Source organism: Phascolarctos cinereus, unplaced genomic scaffold, assembly GCF_003287225.1.
Source record: "Phascolarctos cinereus isolate Bilbo 61053 unplaced genomic scaffold, phaCin_HiC Scaffold_726;HRSCAF=1367, whole genome shotgun sequence".
Lineage (NCBI taxonomy): Eukaryota > Metazoa > Chordata > Mammalia > Diprotodontia > Phascolarctidae > Phascolarctos > Phascolarctos cinereus.
This window is the reverse complement of record NW_027556098.1, coordinates 376196251-376213880: the sequence shown is the minus strand read 5'-3', so window position 1 is coordinate 376213880 and position 17630 is coordinate 376196251. Positions and strand designations below refer to the sequence as shown.

General features: G+C 40.7%; 1 protein-coding gene across 7 annotated transcripts; it reads right to left on the bottom strand.

The window, feature by feature from the left end:
- Positions 1-1164: 1164 nt before the first annotated feature.
- On the bottom strand, positions 1165-15198 carry SRSF10 (serine and arginine rich splicing factor 10). Of its 7 annotated transcripts, XM_020983099.2 has the most exons (7): positions 14921-15195; positions 12898-13002; positions 8966-9069; positions 7788-7950; positions 7463-7516; positions 7216-7317; positions 1165-1323 (listed from the first exon to the last, which is right to left on the bottom strand). In XM_020983099.2, the coding sequence occupies exons 1-7, from the start codon at positions 14989-14991 to the stop codon at positions 1302-1304; spliced, it is 621 nt and encodes a 206-aa protein (XP_020838758.1). In that variant the 5' UTR covers positions 14992-15195; the 3' UTR covers positions 1165-1301. The 7 variants fall into 7 exon arrangements, with proteins under 7 accessions (XP_020838758.1, XP_020838759.1, XP_020838755.1 ...); XM_020983100.2 differs by lacking the exon at positions 7216-7317 and having other exon boundaries at positions 14921-15196; XM_020983096.2 differs by lacking the exon at positions 1165-1323 and having other exon boundaries at positions 5123-7317; positions 7463-7513; positions 14921-15198.
- Between the last annotated feature and the right edge of the window lie 2432 nt (positions 15199-17630).

The following is a 17630-nucleotide window of genomic DNA, read 5'->3' as shown; positions in this document are numbered from 1 at the left end:
TGGTCTATTGGCTGATCCCCTTACACAGAAACCCACTGTTGGCAAGAGAACTCCAGGGCTGGAATGCACTCCAGCTCCACCCTTGGGGATTCCTCATATCCAGACAGCTTAGATGTCATTTCCTAGTGGTAGTCTTTCCAGAAAAATATTTCCTAGTTGCTTTCCTGCTACACGCTGCATTCCAACCCCCTTCCCTCCCAGTGTTAGTTTTCATGGTTTGGCCAAACTGCCAAGATGGGCAAGGCTATAGACTTCTCTCTCAAGGATGAAGAGACTCCTTGGACAATCCAAGAAAAAGCAGTGTCTTTATCCGGCATGTGCAGTAGTGAGACTCAAAGTAGGGTTTAAAAGAGCTTGGACATTGTGGTCCTGAGCAGCACGAGAGCTGTCATACTGATGGGACACTAACATTATCCCTCTAAGGACCCAGAGTGAAAACTGGCCCCATGTTGGAGAAGCAAAGAGGAGTCAACACGTTTGGGAGCCAGAGTAAAATAGCAAAGCATCTGAAGGTTTTTCTGTCTTTGCATCCACATCTGGCATGATGCTTTTGTACAGAGTAGGCACATATCTCATGGAATAAACAAGAACCAAACTGGGGAGTGACATATGTGCCTGGCAATGAGAGGAGAACGCCATACAGAGTCCCAGCATGGGAGCAAATCTCAAATTCTTTATCTTCTTGGTGGGGTGGTCAGGCACCATCAAGAGTCACATGGACTGTTAAGAGGTAGATCCCTCAAGTTGGAGTAAGTCCATCCCAAATGTGGGTGGTAGGTATTTGACTTACTGCTCAGATGCTTCATCTTCCTGTTGTGTTTGGATGCCTCATCAGGGGAAGTTCATGGCCACCCTTTGCCAAATATTCAAGTTCCCAGGTTCCATGCTGGGTAATGACAGTTACCCAGCTAAGTGAAAGGGGCCCCCTCAAAGTGTGTCTTGGTTGTCTGTGTCAAGGAGGGAGCTTCTGACCCATGGGCTACTGTACTATTATTCCCAGTGGCTAGGAAGGTGCCTTGTACACGAGTATACATATGCACGTGAGCAGGTGCCCAAGGAACAAGTGGGAAGGAGGTTCAGCTGAGGCACTCTGTTCTCACCATACCGGACACTTCCCCAAAGCTTTTATAAACTTCAAACAGTAAAAATACTCTCAAGTGCTCATTGCTGTTCAGTTTACTCTTTATTCTCAGACTTTCAGAAGTCCTCCTTATGGTCTGCCAGGTGGGAGATTCTTTGGGCAGGAGTGATTGGAGCAATATTACCCTCCATGAGGATGAAACCAAGAGCCAAATCAAGTCTCAGGCCACATGTCTTCTACTCCTGAGAAAATGTAAGAGAAATCATGGAATCTTCTCTACAGTATTTTGCAAACAGGATTGAGGCAGAAAAAAACAATACAAAAGTCAGCAAAAACAAAGACCGCCAAAGCTTTAGTTCCTGCCCTTTCAGTTTCAAGAGTTATTTAATGTAACAAAGAACTGTGGTGACTTGGCTTTGATCTCTACCCACCTGCAGCTGTGATCTAGTGTCAAGAACGCTGACTTGGGGCTCAGAAGAGGCCAAGTCTGAATCCTGGTTCCAACACTGACTAGCTGTGACCCTGGGAAAGTCACTTTAACCTCTGCCCTTTCTTGGTTTATAACATGGAGCTCATAGATGCACTACCTCTTTGTACAAGGTTGTCGTGGAGCAAGCGCTTTGTAAGTTTTAAAGTTGTGCAGGTATTTTGGGTGAGGTCAGCTCACAAAAGGTGCCAAGATGTGACTAGGACATGACTGGGCTTTGCACCAGGATGCCTGACACATACCTGAACGTGTATGTATCCAATTCCTCACCAGTCCACCTTTCTAGTGTCATTGGGTTTCAGGCCCTGTCTCAGGCTCACTTCTTCTGTTTGCTGCCTTTGCCCCTTTTGAAAGTTTGCCTAGTGTAAGTGTACGAGGGGACTTGTGTCCCTTCAAGTGTGGAAAGGCTGTTCCACAGTGGTCAGTCTGTTTCCACTCTGCCTTCTGAGGTCACCCAGTTTGACTGCTGCTATCCTCAGCACCCTCTGGTTTCTTCTACTCTTTCTTCCCAGAAGTTGCACTACATCTGTGGGCTGTTTCTTGCCCCCTATTTTGACACAGGCACCAGAATTCATTCACAATACAGTTCTAGGGGTAACTTCAGGACAGTGAAAAATGCTGCTTTTGGGAGTCAGGGAGACAAGTAAAATTTTACCTCCTGACATAAGCTGTGTCCACGGGAAAGTTACTTACCTGTCAGAGTCTCAGTTTTCCTCATTTATAAAAAGAGGATATTTACATTATCTATCTAGGGTTGTAGTAAGGAAAAATACTTTAAAAATACTTAGTGTTAAAGAGTTAGTACCATCCATAAAATTTTCTGAAGTATTGAATAAAGACATTGTCGTGATTATCCATTAAACCAATCACTAACAAAGAGTATGTAATCTCTGCTCCTAAACCTTTTAACACAATTAGAAGATGATCAATTTAAAATGTACAGAAACTTAGATTTCACTGGATCTACCTCTTATTATATGACAATCTAGAAATCCCTTTTCTTCTAAATTTTTCTCACCTACACTATCTTGCCTCATAGGAGTGCCAAGAGGAAAGCAGTGCACTATTACTTCTGACATTATTCTGAAGGGTATTAAAAGAAACCCTAGGGGATACTGTGATCCTATACATGAATTTTGGAACCAGAATTTGAATCCCAAATGTGTTCTTTACTATATGATCTTGGATATGTAATTCAAACCTCTGTGGGCCTGTTTTTCACATCTGTAAAATAAGGGATATTGAGATATATAAAGTCTCTTCCAGACTTAAATCCTATGAAAAGAGAGGAAGAAACAGGATTCACAGCTAGAGTCGTGTTCATCCCATCACTGAGACACAGCACAAGGCTTTATAACCCTCTAAGCCCTTCCCCAACTCATCAAATCCTGTGTATCAAGTAGGATGGATACAAATTGCACTGCTGCTGAAGCCAACAAAGGAGCACAGGAAACATACCTGGACTATTCTGGGCTACCTTTTTTGTTTAGAGACACAGGAACAGACAATATGACAGCATGTGGCTTTTAAAGCCAACTATATCTGAGCCTTACTTCTTACATTACTACTTTCGTTGTTAATGGGAAGAAAGCCCTTGAAGCTATTTTTAACTAGGAACCTATATATCAGGGTCATTAATAACATCAATTTTACTGGCTTCATAAGAATGAGACTGATTTGCTGATACTTAGCTATAGTTTTCTTCTGTATCTTACAAGCTACAAAGCTATTCAGTTTACCTAAAACATAATAAAAAAACCCCAACGATTCTCATGAAGAAGGGTGACAGTAGACAGAATGCTGACCTGGGAACCAGGACACTCGGCCCCAAACACCAGTTCTGCCCAGTCTAACTGGGCCTCAGTTCCCACATCTATAAAAATAAAAAGCCTGCCTTGCATCAGTGGTTCACAGGTTGTGAGGCATGGAAACATATTACTTGATCTTCTTGATTATTATAACTCCATACAATAAAAGAAACTTTTTATACACTGAACCTTCTTACATTTGCCATTTTTTCCTGGTGATACAGATGCACTGATTAATAAGACACAAGTTACTGAATTCATAGTAGCTTTAGGTTGTGACATATTTTCTCCTTTAACAGATTCCATAGTATAGCTGCTATCAAGTGGGGTGTTGCAAAATTTTTCTTGACATCAAGTAGCCTTTGTTCTGTAAAAGGTCGGGACTATTAAATTCATCTCCTCTGGTAGAAAATGTTTATGATTCTAAGTGGCTAAAGCTTAAAATGCTCCAAAATCATTAGTCCTTATTTTAGCTTTAATAAAACAAGAAAACTACTCAAAGCCAAAGACCCCACTGCCACTATCACTTTCTATATAACGAGGTGACAGGAAAGCTCAAACAACATAGATTCCTAACTCTAACTTAAAAGTTGAATTTAACCCAACTTTTAAATGACTTACATTCTAAACGCTTTTGTGTTTTTGCCTTTGTCTTCAGGAGTGTAGGTGGAGCTATAGAGCTATACTTAAGACTTAAGCACATGACAATGGAATGTGTGGACAGAATAGCAGGGGATCCCAGATGAAGACACCCAGCCTCAGACCAGAGGAAACCAAATCCTTGTTTTGTAGTACTACAGAACTTAGTACTCATTCACCATCAAGTGCATCTTCCCTACAAAGATATACATATAAAGATCACTAAAATAGCACTCAAGTGTAGAACAGACATTAAAGGAGTGTTTTCAATTCCAGGAAATAATCACCTGGAGTATTAGCCCTGCCTCACAATGACCGAGGAGTTCAATTAAATTCAATTCTAATCAAAGCACCCAAATGTTTCTCTTGATGCATCTTTGTAAAAAAAAAAAAAGACACTTGTTATTTTGGAGGAAAGCCAGATAGTCTAAAAGGGAGGGCCCAGCCAACCCATTATCTGACACAGTTTACTAGAAGGACCACAGAGGGAACAATCATCTGTGATGGACTTTTCCAAGGCTGAGAGGACCAATAAAGGAGGCCAATTTCAAAGGGATGAGGATCAAGATTTACTTTCAATGAAAAGGTTTGCTCTACTTTTATTAGAAGGGTATGTCTGATAATGGGAGAACACAGTCCTGATAAAATAATGAAGCCATGGTGAATGAGAAGTAGGATGGGGAGGAGAGTGAAGGCATGCTGGACTAAAAGGCCATGCCTTCTTTTGTCCAGCTCTGTCACTTACTTAACTGTGTGACTCTGTGCAACTGATCAATCACCTCTCAGGGCCTCAAGTTTCCTTTTCTGCAAAAGGAGTCACTTTACTAGCTTGGTTCTTGGCTCCCTTCCAGATCTAACAGGTGACAGCAAAGTGACTTGAGAAGACAATGTGTATTCATGGAATAACTATGAAATACACTGTTGCTTAAGGTAATGTCAAGGTACCAATCAAGAGATGTATCCTTTTTAGTCTGTCACATTCGAAATCAAAAGTAGCTATGGTTAACAGACACTCATTACCAAGCCCATTTCACCATGGTATATTTAAAAAGGAGCTTCTATTACAGAATCATGGCTTAAAACTGTAATAATTCCAGTTGGTCATGATGTCCTTCATTTTGTTTTTATTATAGCATGTTTGCTTAATTTACAGCAAGCAGAAAATAAGCTGGGTCTTTTTGTTTTGATCCAAACATTGATGTTTTTAAAGGTTGTACACAATATTTGTTAAAAAGAACATATAAAAATACCTTTTTAGAAGCTTCTATAAGAAAGAAAATACAAAGTTCAACCCCACAACTTTCCTCTTTGCTAGAACTGCCAGCTACTGCTACAGTTTTAAATAGACTTTTTGTTGTTTTGAAACTATACATCCAGGAAAGTCTACAAAATTAAAGAAACGTGCATATAAATGATTGCATAGCAGAACATGAACATTAACTGCAAACAGTAAAGAAATAAAAGTTAGAAAGACTATCAAATATACAAAGGTTCTAGTATCAATCCCTTAAGTATGTTCCACAAACAATATTTTAAAACCATCTTTTGTTTGTTTGTTTTTTACAGGCCTGGCCTAGATACCTAAAACCAAGATAGAATATAAAGTAGGTCTCTAAAAGGAAACTTTTCCCCACCAACATCTCTATGCTTATACTTAACAAGCGATCCGAGGTGTACTGATACTAGCTCTCGTAATGAAATGAGGTTGGACCTTGTCAAAAGCCACTTTTGTTTGAAAAAACAAAAACAAAACAACTTGCCTTTCAGAGAAATACTTGAAATCACATAATGGTCTGGAACCATGTTCACATTTGTTTATAGCTGAGTACTGCATTTAAGATCAACTAAAAACCTGGAGATGCAGCTCTTGCTTAAATCTAAAGCCTCCTTTGCCTCTAATTATTTTCCATTTTATGGCACCGAAATAACATTCGGTCTCAGGGGTGTTATCAGTGAAACTTGCCTCACTAAATAAACTGAATTGTAAAGAAGAGGAAAGCCTCCCTCAGAAAGAGGTAGGCAAATTCTGATATAAATGAACACAACAACTGAACATCATTGGCATCAAAATTGAGTTCTTAAACACTACGCACACATACACACACACCCTATTTTGAAACAATTTACTTGCCTCTAATGGTAGTAAGAAAACTAAGCAGTATTATGGTTAACAGCTCTCTAAAATTCAGAATAGCTACAAAAACAGCACATTTTTCCTAAAAATATTTCTGCTATTATGACCTCAAATTTTAGCTAACATTACAGATGTTTTCATTTTTCAAAATAGTCAGAAACCAGGCAAAAGTAGTCTCCGCTCTACTCAAAAAGACTAATTACTCAATCTCCCTGAAGACTCCCCACCCATGTCCTCTTCTGTGGGTACCATCTACCTGAGATGGTTCAGCTGACAAGAACACCTTAAAACCACACTGCTCCATGTACCAATGAATGTTATAGCCACAGAAGTGTCAAAACCACACCTTTTCCCTCACCCCACAGGTCCACTGTAAACCTGAAATGCCACAGCAGTCAGTGTTACACTGTGGCTAGTTATCCATTTTGTTTCACGTTTTAAGGAACAACCTGACTTTCTAGCTTAAACAGTTGTTCTGTCAAATTGATACCATTTTTGCTTCATGGATATGAACTTTATTTCTAATAGGACAATGTTGCAAATTATGGTCAACTAACAACTTTTTACCAATATTCCAAGCATAAAAAAAGAGAATCTTTACAAAAATATACAGAGACACCACAATCAAATTGGTAGCTGCCCATGACATTTAACAAACTGGACTCTTAAGAGTGGCTTCTCAACAGTATATCATTTTAATTATAATAACCATTGCCTGCTACAGGGAAAACTGACAGAAGTAAAAGTTTTGGGGGGATTTTTTTTGTCTTTTTTTTTAAGCACTGTTGCAACATTGTATTCCTGATAATTTAGTAAACTGAACTATGAGTAAATGAATGATACATGCCTAAAAACATTATAGTTATGCTGTTAGTGGCCACTGGACTTTGGACTAGTCCAGGACCTCGATCTAGATTTTGACCTAGACCTAGACTGTGATCTTGACTGGGATTTGGATCTGGCTGGTTCTTTTTTCCTTGATTCCTTTTCGTATCTTGAGCCTGACTTATAATGTGTTTTGGAATCTGTTTTAGAAGTGCCTCTAGTTTTGGTGTGAGATGCAGACCTAGAACGTGACTTAGCCTTCATTTCTTTCTTGGGCTGGGACTTGGATCGTGATCTTGAATTGGATTTAGACCTCGAAAAAGACCGGTTTCGGTGTTTGAATCTTTCAAAAAAGAGGAGACATTAGATTAGCGTAAAAACACGGTTTCCTCCTAAATCTGATTATTTATCATTCTTAGAGTAAATAATTTCCCCTGACATTGATTCATTATGTCTGCATTGTAATAGATCAGAACAAAACTAATTACCTATCATTGTCTGAATGGCTTCTGCTACGGCGTGGTCTTCCAGTAGGTCTACTGCTAAAAGGCACATCAGAAAAAGTAAAGAATGAGAAATGTCTACTTATGTAGATGATTAAAATATTGGCTTAAAAAAAGATATGCACTTAGAGCCAAATCATTATTTTAATGTCAACGAATCATGCAATATATGATAGTTCCTACATGTGGTTACAAGTAGAGTATACAAAAAATTCAGAATATTTTTTAAAACTCTTAACAGCCAAATAGTAAATGTGTTTTTGTTTTCCAATCAACTGCTACACAGTTAAAAACCACACATCACACTTACTTTCTAGGACTATAAGATCTTCTGTAGTTGTAATCAAAAGAACGACTCCTAGACCTCCTCCTTTCGTAACTTCGGCTTCTGGATCGTCTATATCTGTCATAGTCATCGTAGCGAGAAGAGCTGTATACATTTCTCCCTTCCTTGGCCTTCATCTGATTTGGTGCTATGGAAAAAAGTTTCGTATTTAATGTCTCAAGTGACCACTTTCAAATTTTCATTCTAAGCAACCAGTGCTTTTTTACCTTTTTAATACCAATATCTTCACTATTTTTTTTCTGCAGAGGTTAGATGTGAAACCGCAACCTGAGTAAAAGGTAGGTTTTAATTGTTTTACTTTTCCAAAGCAGGGTGTAGAGCTGGCCTCATAATCAGAAAGACGTGGGGTCAAGGCAACTCTTTAAGACTACACCTTGCTAAGAAAGAGCTGACCTTGAGTCTTCACTGTGGAGTTCCCTATTCCAAAGAAATCACTGGTCCAGTCCCTATCCTTAGATAAATTTTTCACTGACAAACTTTATTTCAAAAACCCAGATTCCTTTCAGTAGCGTCAGCATGCAGCAGCCCGGCTACTCGCTATACTGTTTGTTGTTCAAGGTGTGCCAATTACTTTCAACAGCAAGCAGGCCAGAGAAAACGAGAGGTAGGTAAATTCACTGCCCCAAATGATACAATATATATTCCAAAGCAAAAGAGAATTACTTCACATGGAGAATGCGTTTATCCTGCTGAATAGTGTTTAGGGAATGGTACCAAGACACTTCTCACCATCTGCATAGATAACTACTAAGTACTTCCTGGGGCCTATGAGCACAGTGGGAAATGTTTAAATGCAGGATATATATTCATGGGAGACATTTAGCAAAACTGCACCATGCTCTAAGTATGCCTACACAAAGAGCTGCCACCAAATTTTGGCCCCTAGTAATTAATGCTACAAAGAATGCATTAATTTAATTCTATCTTGCGCTCAAATGCCATGATCCAATTGTATTTAAAAAACTTTACATGATCGGTGAGGTAGAAATACCAAACTTACTAAATGCAACTAGCAAAGATTTTTCCATTGGATCCAAATGTCGAGCAGTCTAAGAAAACATTTGTGGAATGCAGGAATCTCAGAATAAAATAACCATTTTTAGAAATGACTTGTCAAAAAGTTTCGGTAGAGTCACACTTACTTTTGCGATCCCCTTGTGCAAACTGGATTTCAATCTGACGTCCACAAATCCATTTTCGGTCCAAATTATGCAGGGCATCTTCAGCATCACGAACATCTTCAAATGTGCTAAATGTTAAGGGGCTTGGGAAAGTTTTGCAAACTTTTATATATAACAAAAGCTTAACTGGCAAAAGTGGCACATTCCATGATCTGTCCATCCTTTTTTTTTCCTCCAAAAAAATCAACTAGGTAATTGATACTTACTTCAAAATCAAGCCATCTGGTTTTAAAGTCACAAAAATCTTATTATATTTGCAAAGATAGGTTATGAAGTCATTATCAGGGAAAAAAATCCATTATTTTCCTAACTCAGAACTAAAAAACCAAAAGCTTAAAAAAGATAGCAGAGAATCTTCTAGTCTGAGTTTCAGGAGTGATCTTTTATGACATTTGCTCAGTGCTAAATGGAATTTTTTTACTATTATATCAAAAAGTATCTCCAAGTGTTCTCCATATACTAAATTAAAATTAAAATATGAAAATACCAAAAACTCCTAGGTAAACAAATATAAGAACCCATCCTGCAAGATCTGAAATCTAAAACTAAATATAAGACCTCTACCTTTCTGGTGTTTTAGGTTGCTTAAATATGTCTGTTACCAGGGTTTCATTCACTTATCTGTCTTGTAATGACCACAGAAGGGCAGTACAATGACTGCCCTTCCAATGTATGTATAAATATGAAATTATTGAGCAGATGCTCAATTAACTTATGGTCAGAAGCATATGGTCCTGGTACAGCTCTAAGAGATACTACCAAGAAATGAAGAAAGATCATTTTACGGGGTCCTGGGATGGATAGCCAATTCCAGAGTACTGAGTCTGACGCTACATAAACTGTTTCATGCAAAATCAGTAATTTGGAAATGATTTCTAGTTGGGAATTTCAGAATACTTCCACACAAACTCCTGCTAACAGTTCAAAGTTTGTTGGGGCTTGTTGCTTTCCCTGAAACCTCTCCATTTTAATAAAAGGAAAAAAAAAGTGAGAACTCATCCAATCATCCAAATATAGTTCTATTCCCACACTCCCCCACTCAGCTGCCATCCCAGAGGCTCTCCCTGTTGCTCAAAACTAGGTCCATACCCTAGAAAGTCTTTGACTCCAGTGGCTATGGGAAAGGTTAAGGGCTACATTTGAATGTTAAGTCTACCTACTATTTGAAGGTCACATTTTTGGACTCATATTGCCACTTCTTTTGATATTAACTAGGGAGAAGTTGTGTTTTTAGAGTTAGCTAGATACAACATCATGAAGAGACACACACACTTTCAAAGTAGATCTCTGCAGGACTGAAAAAAATTCTGGCACACTGGTGAGACCAAATGGTCTAATTTGCAAATGATTACTTGCCTTCTTTTCTGACATGAGATAAGGACACTAGGCCTTATAAAATAGTTACAAGGGCTTTCATAAGAAGTCCTGAAAAAAAACTGGGCCTCTAATTTAAAATATTGGGGAGCTGAGAAGAAATTATCTTAGAATACTAGAAGTAAATAGCACCCCTTTGAGAGCTTTAGGTGAATGATTTTAGGATAATTAAAAAATGGATTTTCATGTTCCATAAGCAGATTTATGGTACTCTTTAGCCAAAGGCTGCACTGATCAAAACCAAAAAAGTTATAAAGGATTTAGTTAAAAAAATAAAAGAATAGAACCAACAATAACAGTCTTAAGGGAAGCTAAGAACTTTTGTGCCACATCTCTAACCTTTGAAGTGCCCTTCTTCATTTCTATTGGTATGAACAGAAAACGAAGACAGACTGGCCCAGATCCTGGCTTTAGGTACAGGGCTCAGTGACAGGGAAGCAGGATGGATAAGGAGGGTTGGGAGAGAGTTAGATATTATCATCACACCAGTCCTGAATAAAGATATGTGCTGGGTAGTCTCTCAAATGCAAAATTTCTCATCTTCCTTTCTTCATCAAATTTTCTTTTAAAAATCAGATACCACCAAGACAGAAGTGTCTCTAGTAGTTGCAATCCATCAGACTATAAATTTGTAGTTTTCTTGAAATAACTACCTTTCCCCTCTTCTGTTATAAAGGTAAATATTCTGTTTCTGCCTCAAACACCATACATTTGACTCAAACTATAGGGCCATGCATAGTTCATTCACAAGTCACCTAACGGGAAAACGTGGAAGATCAACCTTGTTGCCAGTGAATCCTATCTTTGCCATGCCAAACTCCAACGGTCATGTTTTGAAGAAACTACTCTGTTCTTTCCTGAAGCAGAGCTTTACTGAATTCAATGGACTCCAAATTTGCCCTAAATTATATGCTGGCTCCATCAGGGTTTGATTCACACAATCCCACCCACCAAGTCAGAGGCTTTATGGGGAAATCATCAGGACAAGGAGGCTGACTCAGGGTTCAGGAGGTCAGTATGGATCTAGCAGCTGGAATTTTTCCTTAAGTAAGAGACTAAACAGCTGGTACAAATGAGAGGATACCACAGAAGTACCAACATATATGATGGGACTAAGGTGAAGCAGGAAATATGGCAGCCACCTGAAACTCCTGATCAGGCCCTGACATTTCTAACCATGGCCAGTAGAGCTGAGCTACAGAAGGGAAGTGTGTATAGTTCCAGAAACCAATGATTTATTGTTACTCTGAAACCTACCATCAGAGGAAGTGTCATCTCTGGTGGTTCTAAGCCCAGACAACCACCAATGGTAAATTTTCAAATGGCTGCTAGATCTACACTGACTTGGCCCTTCTTGAAGGGATGCTTCTGTGAAGATTACTTCACCCCAAAGTTATGTACTCCCCAAAATGGTTTTTTGTCTACTGTCCTGTGATCTAAATGCTAAAAACTGTCAAGCCTCAATCTAATACTTATATATTCTGAGCTAAAACTCAACTGTTATATGGCAGATACATTTATCTTGCAAGCTGAGAAAGAATGCATTTTCATACAAGACCACAATCACAATTATCAACAGCCCCCACAATTAAGATACAGGTTTTGTCATTAGACCAAACCAGAATCAGTTTGCAACTTTAACTGCTTACACAAAAACAAAAGGAAAATTGTTATTCCGTAGGATACATCAGGTATGACTCCTTTAATCTTGGCCATCATTCAACTTCATCTTGACCTTTAACTCTTTAAGTGCTTGTCAGAAGGACTTGTCATGAGATGCTTGGTCAAATATGACAGATGGCTTTATCTTTTACTTTGAAAAACAACCTTTTCCCCCTTTTGTAGATAAAGCGAAGCTTTGTCTCCCATTATGGCTTGTCCTTCTTCCAGCTTTTCTTTATTTTTTCTTTTCCCAAACTCTCCCTTCTCTTCAAGCCTGATCCTTAAGAGGTCTTTGGCTTGTCTACTTGCCTTAATTGTTGAACTCTACTCTAAAGGTTCTTTCATGCTTTCTCTTTGGGGTCGCCATAACTGTACAGCTTTACATTCTCTGAGGCAACAACAGAGGACAGTAAATTAGGGGACAATATTAAAGAAGTTTACCTCATTTTTAAACAATCTGTTTTGATCAAGTGTTTCAAATTATCAAAAAACAAGAAAACCAACCAACATTTTGCTAAGCACAAGAACATTACTTTTAGTTTGACTTACATTAAAAATGTGGTTGCAACCACGGAGTACACACACCAAAGCTTAAATCACACATTAGAATTATCAATTTTGAGTTTCAGCAGCGTGACTGGAAATTAATTTTAATGCTATTTTTGATTAGATATCATAGAAATAAATAATAGCAATGAGCAACATATGAGTCAGTTAATTTCCAAAAATCTGATGACACAAAACACTCATTAGATACAGCACAAAAATAAACTACTTTTAGATGTGTTACCTCTTACACAAACTTGAATTTCAAACTTCAACACCCCTCACTACTCAGCCATCTGAAGAAAGGATATTGAACGTAAGCAAATCCTCTTGGACGACGAGTGTAGAAATCAAGTGGCACATACACATCAACTATGGGACCATAACGACCAAATTCTCGGCGCAAGTCTTCAGACCTAGAACACCACCAAAGATACCTCAAATTTTTTTATGTTCTGTTACTACTAACCACTTCTTTTAACTAAAAAATTCCGTTACATAAACTATGGAATATTTCTATGTAAGCTAACTCCTCTTCCACAGAGACCAGGTAAAACTTTGAAGCATATTATGCTTTCAAAAAAGTGAAGAGGAGTCACACAGCAGAGACTTAAAGCCAGGAGAAAGAATTCTCTTCTATTATTTACCAGCTGTGCAGTAACGTTTGGCACTTAAACTCTCTCAAAGCCTCAGTTTTCTTCATCTGAGGAATGCAGGGGCTAACATATTCTCCAAATTCCTTTCTAGCTCTAAAAATGCACATAAATGGGATAGGGACTGGATGTGAAATTTCCCAGATAAGAAGCACTTTGTCTGCAACTTAATAGTCTTAGAGAATTGCCTATAAAACTAAAAAAAGTGGTTTGACCAGTCCAGGTCTTCCTAGTCCTTAGATGGCCTAACTCAAAACATTCCTTTAAAAAAAAAAAGGAAAAGTAAAATGGAGACGTTATTTTAAAATACACAAATTCAGTTTACAATACAAACTGAACATATTTTATATTCTATTAGTATTAGGGACCAAAGGAATGGAGAAAATGATTTTTATAAGGTTCCTTCCATCTCTGAAATATCTTTGATCCTATTTGGTAAGAAAAGTAAAAGACTGCTACCTGTAATTTACTAATCAACAAAATTTAGTCATAACTGATATTAGTTTTGCTTCTATCCACATCATTAAACAAAAACAAGCATGGACAACAAAAGACATCTGACATTTTCTTTTCTGCTGCACCAAATAAGCTCAATTTTCAGGAAAACATTTAAGCATTTTTATTATTGTTTCTAAAGATTAAAAAAATTCCAATGGTGGATAATGATCGAAGAAAAGCTGAACAGTACAAAACTGAAACATCCAAATCCTACATACTACGGGGTTCCAAATATTGATCCCCCTCCTGAAATCCTGAGCAATCTGTTAATATGCTTTTACATAAGCCCCATAAGGCCTAATGGGTAAAGGGAAGAATTAAGATTTTCTTTTTCCTCCAAGTCATGGCAGTGCCAACATAAACCGTCCCCTCCTCCAATCCTTTTGAAGAAAACTAGGAACCCTAACGTTTTTAAAGCTATATTATGTTTCAGTAGCCTAAAGATAAGATCTTTCCAAAAAAAAAAAAAAAGACAGGGTTCTGATTCCATTAGAGTCGTGTCTCGTAATTCGAAAGCCTATTTATGATGTAGACCATTTATAATCTTACAACATTCCCGGACAGTTTAAGCTTCTCCAATCTCATTAAAAAAAAAACTGAAAGAGGGGAGTAAAGAGAAAAAAACCCACCAAGACATAATTTAAATTCTTTCCCCCGAAGCTTGGATGGGGTGTGGGTGATCAACTGAAAACCAAACCCGGACACTGAAACAACAGGAGGAGTGGCGGCTCCCCTCCCCACCCCCCCATCTCCCTCCGTTATTTTCACCCAAAGGCGGGCACCGTGGGGGCATTTCTTCCTCTCAGCAGGCCCAGGACACCCCCTCCCCCCGCCCAGCCCAACGAACTCGAGGTCGGGAGGGGGCGCCAACGGCGGGGAAGGTGCCCTCGTGATCAAAGAGGCTGCGTTTTCGGCGGGCGTGCGTGCTGGTGGGTGAGTATGTGTTAGTGTGTGTGCGCGCGCCCGCGAATGGGGGGGGAGGAGGAGGCCGGGCCTGGGGCCTCCGCCTGCGGCCTAGCTCGGGAGCCTGGGCAAGACCGCCATGTTGCGCCCCGGCCCCCGCCTCTTCCGGACCCTGTTCTCGCCCCTACAGCCTTCGCCGCCGCGGCCCCCGCCCCTACGGCCTCCGCCTCCGCCGCCGCCTCCCGCTGCCTCCCGCGGTGCCCCGGGTTCCGCCACTTACACACACCTGGTGTCGTCGGCCACATTCCTCACGAACAGCGACGTGTTGGGCGGACGCAGGTAGCGGGACATGGCGATGGCGGTGGCGAGCAGGGCGCGAGGCGGCGGCGGCGGCAGCAGCGACGGCGGCGCGATGGGCACTAACGGGCCAGAGCAAACCGTCCGCGCGCGGCTGCTGCGGGTCCTCTCACACGCACGCACGTACGCACGCGCCCGCTCGCACCCAGCTCGCGACGCCCCGCTACGGCAACCTCCTGTTCTCGCGAGACCGGCCCCCTTTTCTTCCCCCTCCCCGCTCCTGCGGCGTCTTGGCCCTTCGCCCGTGCCTTTTCCTCCCTGAAGCCCTCCCTCCACCCCGCCCTCGCCGCTGCCTCTCCGAGATCGGGGGCTGTCCTTGGGGTCGCGTGCGCGGCTCCTTTTTCCGCGAGAGCAGGCGGGCGGGCGCGCGCCGCTCCTCCCCTCCCCCACTCCCCCTGTCCAGTGTCGCGCTCGCTCATTTACTAACTCATTCATTGTTCCTTTCTCCGGCCCCTAACCGCCTCCGAATCCCGCCTTTTCTCCCTCTCCCCCACTTGCAGTCCCGGTCGGTTAGTGAGCGGCATCCCGCATCCTTAAACAACCGCCTGCTTGTAGTTTCCCGCCAAATCCCAGACTCTGCAGGAACAATAGAAGGGGGGCGCTGCCTGCGTGCACGTCCTGCGGAAATCCCCAGATGGTCCCCCACGCACATTAAATCCTGCGTGGCGGGGAGACCTGAAGTGCTTTTCTAATGAGGTTTAGACCTGGCAGTCCGACCCCCCCCTCCGCCCCGCCCTCCTCGTTTTACGGATTGGAAAACAGCCGAGATCCAAGATTGATGGCCTGAGTGCATTCAAGGAGGAAGCTGCAAAGGCTGGCAATCCAAACCCTCGTCCTCTGGACTCCATTCCGGGCCAACAAAATTCGTAGTCTTTACAAATGTATCCCTGAACTGAATTCAGTATCTCTGAATGCGGTGGTTTCCTCAGCGTTCGGACCTCCCCGCGCTGGAAACAACTTCCGCAACTTGTTAGTAACTTACAGTTTGGGAGTTAAGAGACTTGCCCAGGGGTCACCAAGAGAGCTACTAGTCAGACAGGATCTATTCTGTATCTGTGGTTAATGAATGTTTGTCGAGGTCATTAAGTGTCTGCAGTGTGTGCAAGGTGTCCGGGCTACGGGAGACCAGCGCTCTAGCGCCTGCGACGAAATGCTCACAAGGTAACTTTGAAAAGAAGAGGTAGAGAGAGAAGAGAGACACAGACAGAGGTAGAGAGACAGACCGAGATAGAGACACGCGGAGAGACAGAGAGACAGATTGAGATAGAGACAGAGGCACAGAGAGAAGGAGGGAAAGACAGAGACCCTATGATATCTCCCTATGGGCTAAGACAGAAACCCCTGGAGCTAGGACAGGTGAGAGTAAGGACTGAGTGGGCTAGTTGCACACTTCAAGATAACTTCCTATTCTAACATTATTCTTGCTAGGGCCTTCCCCTCAGATCCCTATGATATACTATATATGTATAGATAGATAGATAGATAGATAGATAGATATTATTTACTTATCTGTTTACGTGTTGTATCCCTCTTGTGGAATGTAACTTCACTAGTTTCACTTTTGTCTTTGTCAGAACTATTTCTAGAGCAGGGTTCAGCTACGAGGCACAGATACTTCCTAACAGGATTTGGAATCTTGATCTCAGCTCCTTGTTTGCAGTCAAGCAATCTGCAATGGGCCAGTCACTGTGCTAGTGCTGAGGACATGAAGACAAAAGCCAAAACAGCCCCAGCCCTTAAGGAGATTAAATACATGTATATTCATGGTTATACACAAAATAGTTTGTGTGTATGTATAGAGATACATATAGAGTTATATCTATATATCCATATATACTATATATGCTACCTACATCAAGATGTCGATCTTTCTGTCCATACTCTATATCTATATCTAGATATCTATATAGATAGATATACACACTATTTTGTGTGTATAACTATAGATGCACATTTATTTCCTGCACAAATTCTTGTAATCTCCTTAAGGGTTGGGGTTGTATTGGCAGCTAGGTGGTGCAGTGGATAGAGTGCCCTGCCTGGAGTCAGGAAGACTCATCTTCCTGAGTTCAAATCCAGTCTCAGACACAACTAGCTATGTGACCCTGGGCAAGTCGCTTAACCCTGTTTGCCCAAGTTATTTCATCTGTAAAAAGGAGCTGGAGAAGGTCAAGGCAAACCACCCTAGTATCTTTGCCAAGACTGAACAACAACAAAAACCTTAACACCCTAGCACAAGGACCAGCCGGCTGGTTTCAGATTGCTTGATTGCAAACTAGGTGGTAAGGTCAGCATTCCCAGTTCAAGTAGGAAGTATTTGGGTCTTATAAAGCTGAACCCTGCTTCTGTAACAGTTCTGACAAAGACAAAAATGAAAATAGTTAAGGAGCTTACATTCCACTAGGGTGTTATAACTTGTAAATAGATAAGTAAATAATAAGTAATTTGAGAAGAATGAATACTAATAATGGAGAATGGTCAGCAAAAGCTTTCTGCAGGAATAATTTTGTGAATACATGTTCTATCGAGCGTTCAAATCAAGCTCATTTGAATATTTGAGGCACTATATGTATGTGTATGTGGGGGGGATCAGACTTGTGATTTCACCCACTGATACTGAAACTTCTTCTACT

Excerpts from the sequence above, each read along its gene's own strand:
- SRSF10 (XM_020983095.2), bottom strand. The coding sequence starts at position 14,991 with ATGTCCCGCTACCTGCGTCCGCCCAACACGTCGCTGTTCGTGAGGAAT. Across the intron at positions 7,517-7,787 it reads AGATCTTATAGTCCTAGAAA|CAGTAGACCTACTGGAAGAC; the intron begins GTAAGTGTGATG and ends TGTGCCTTTTAG. Across the intron at positions 7,318-7,462 it reads AGCCATTCAGACAATGATAG|ATTCAAACACCGAAACCGGT; the intron begins GTAATTAGTTTT and ends CTTTTTTGAAAG.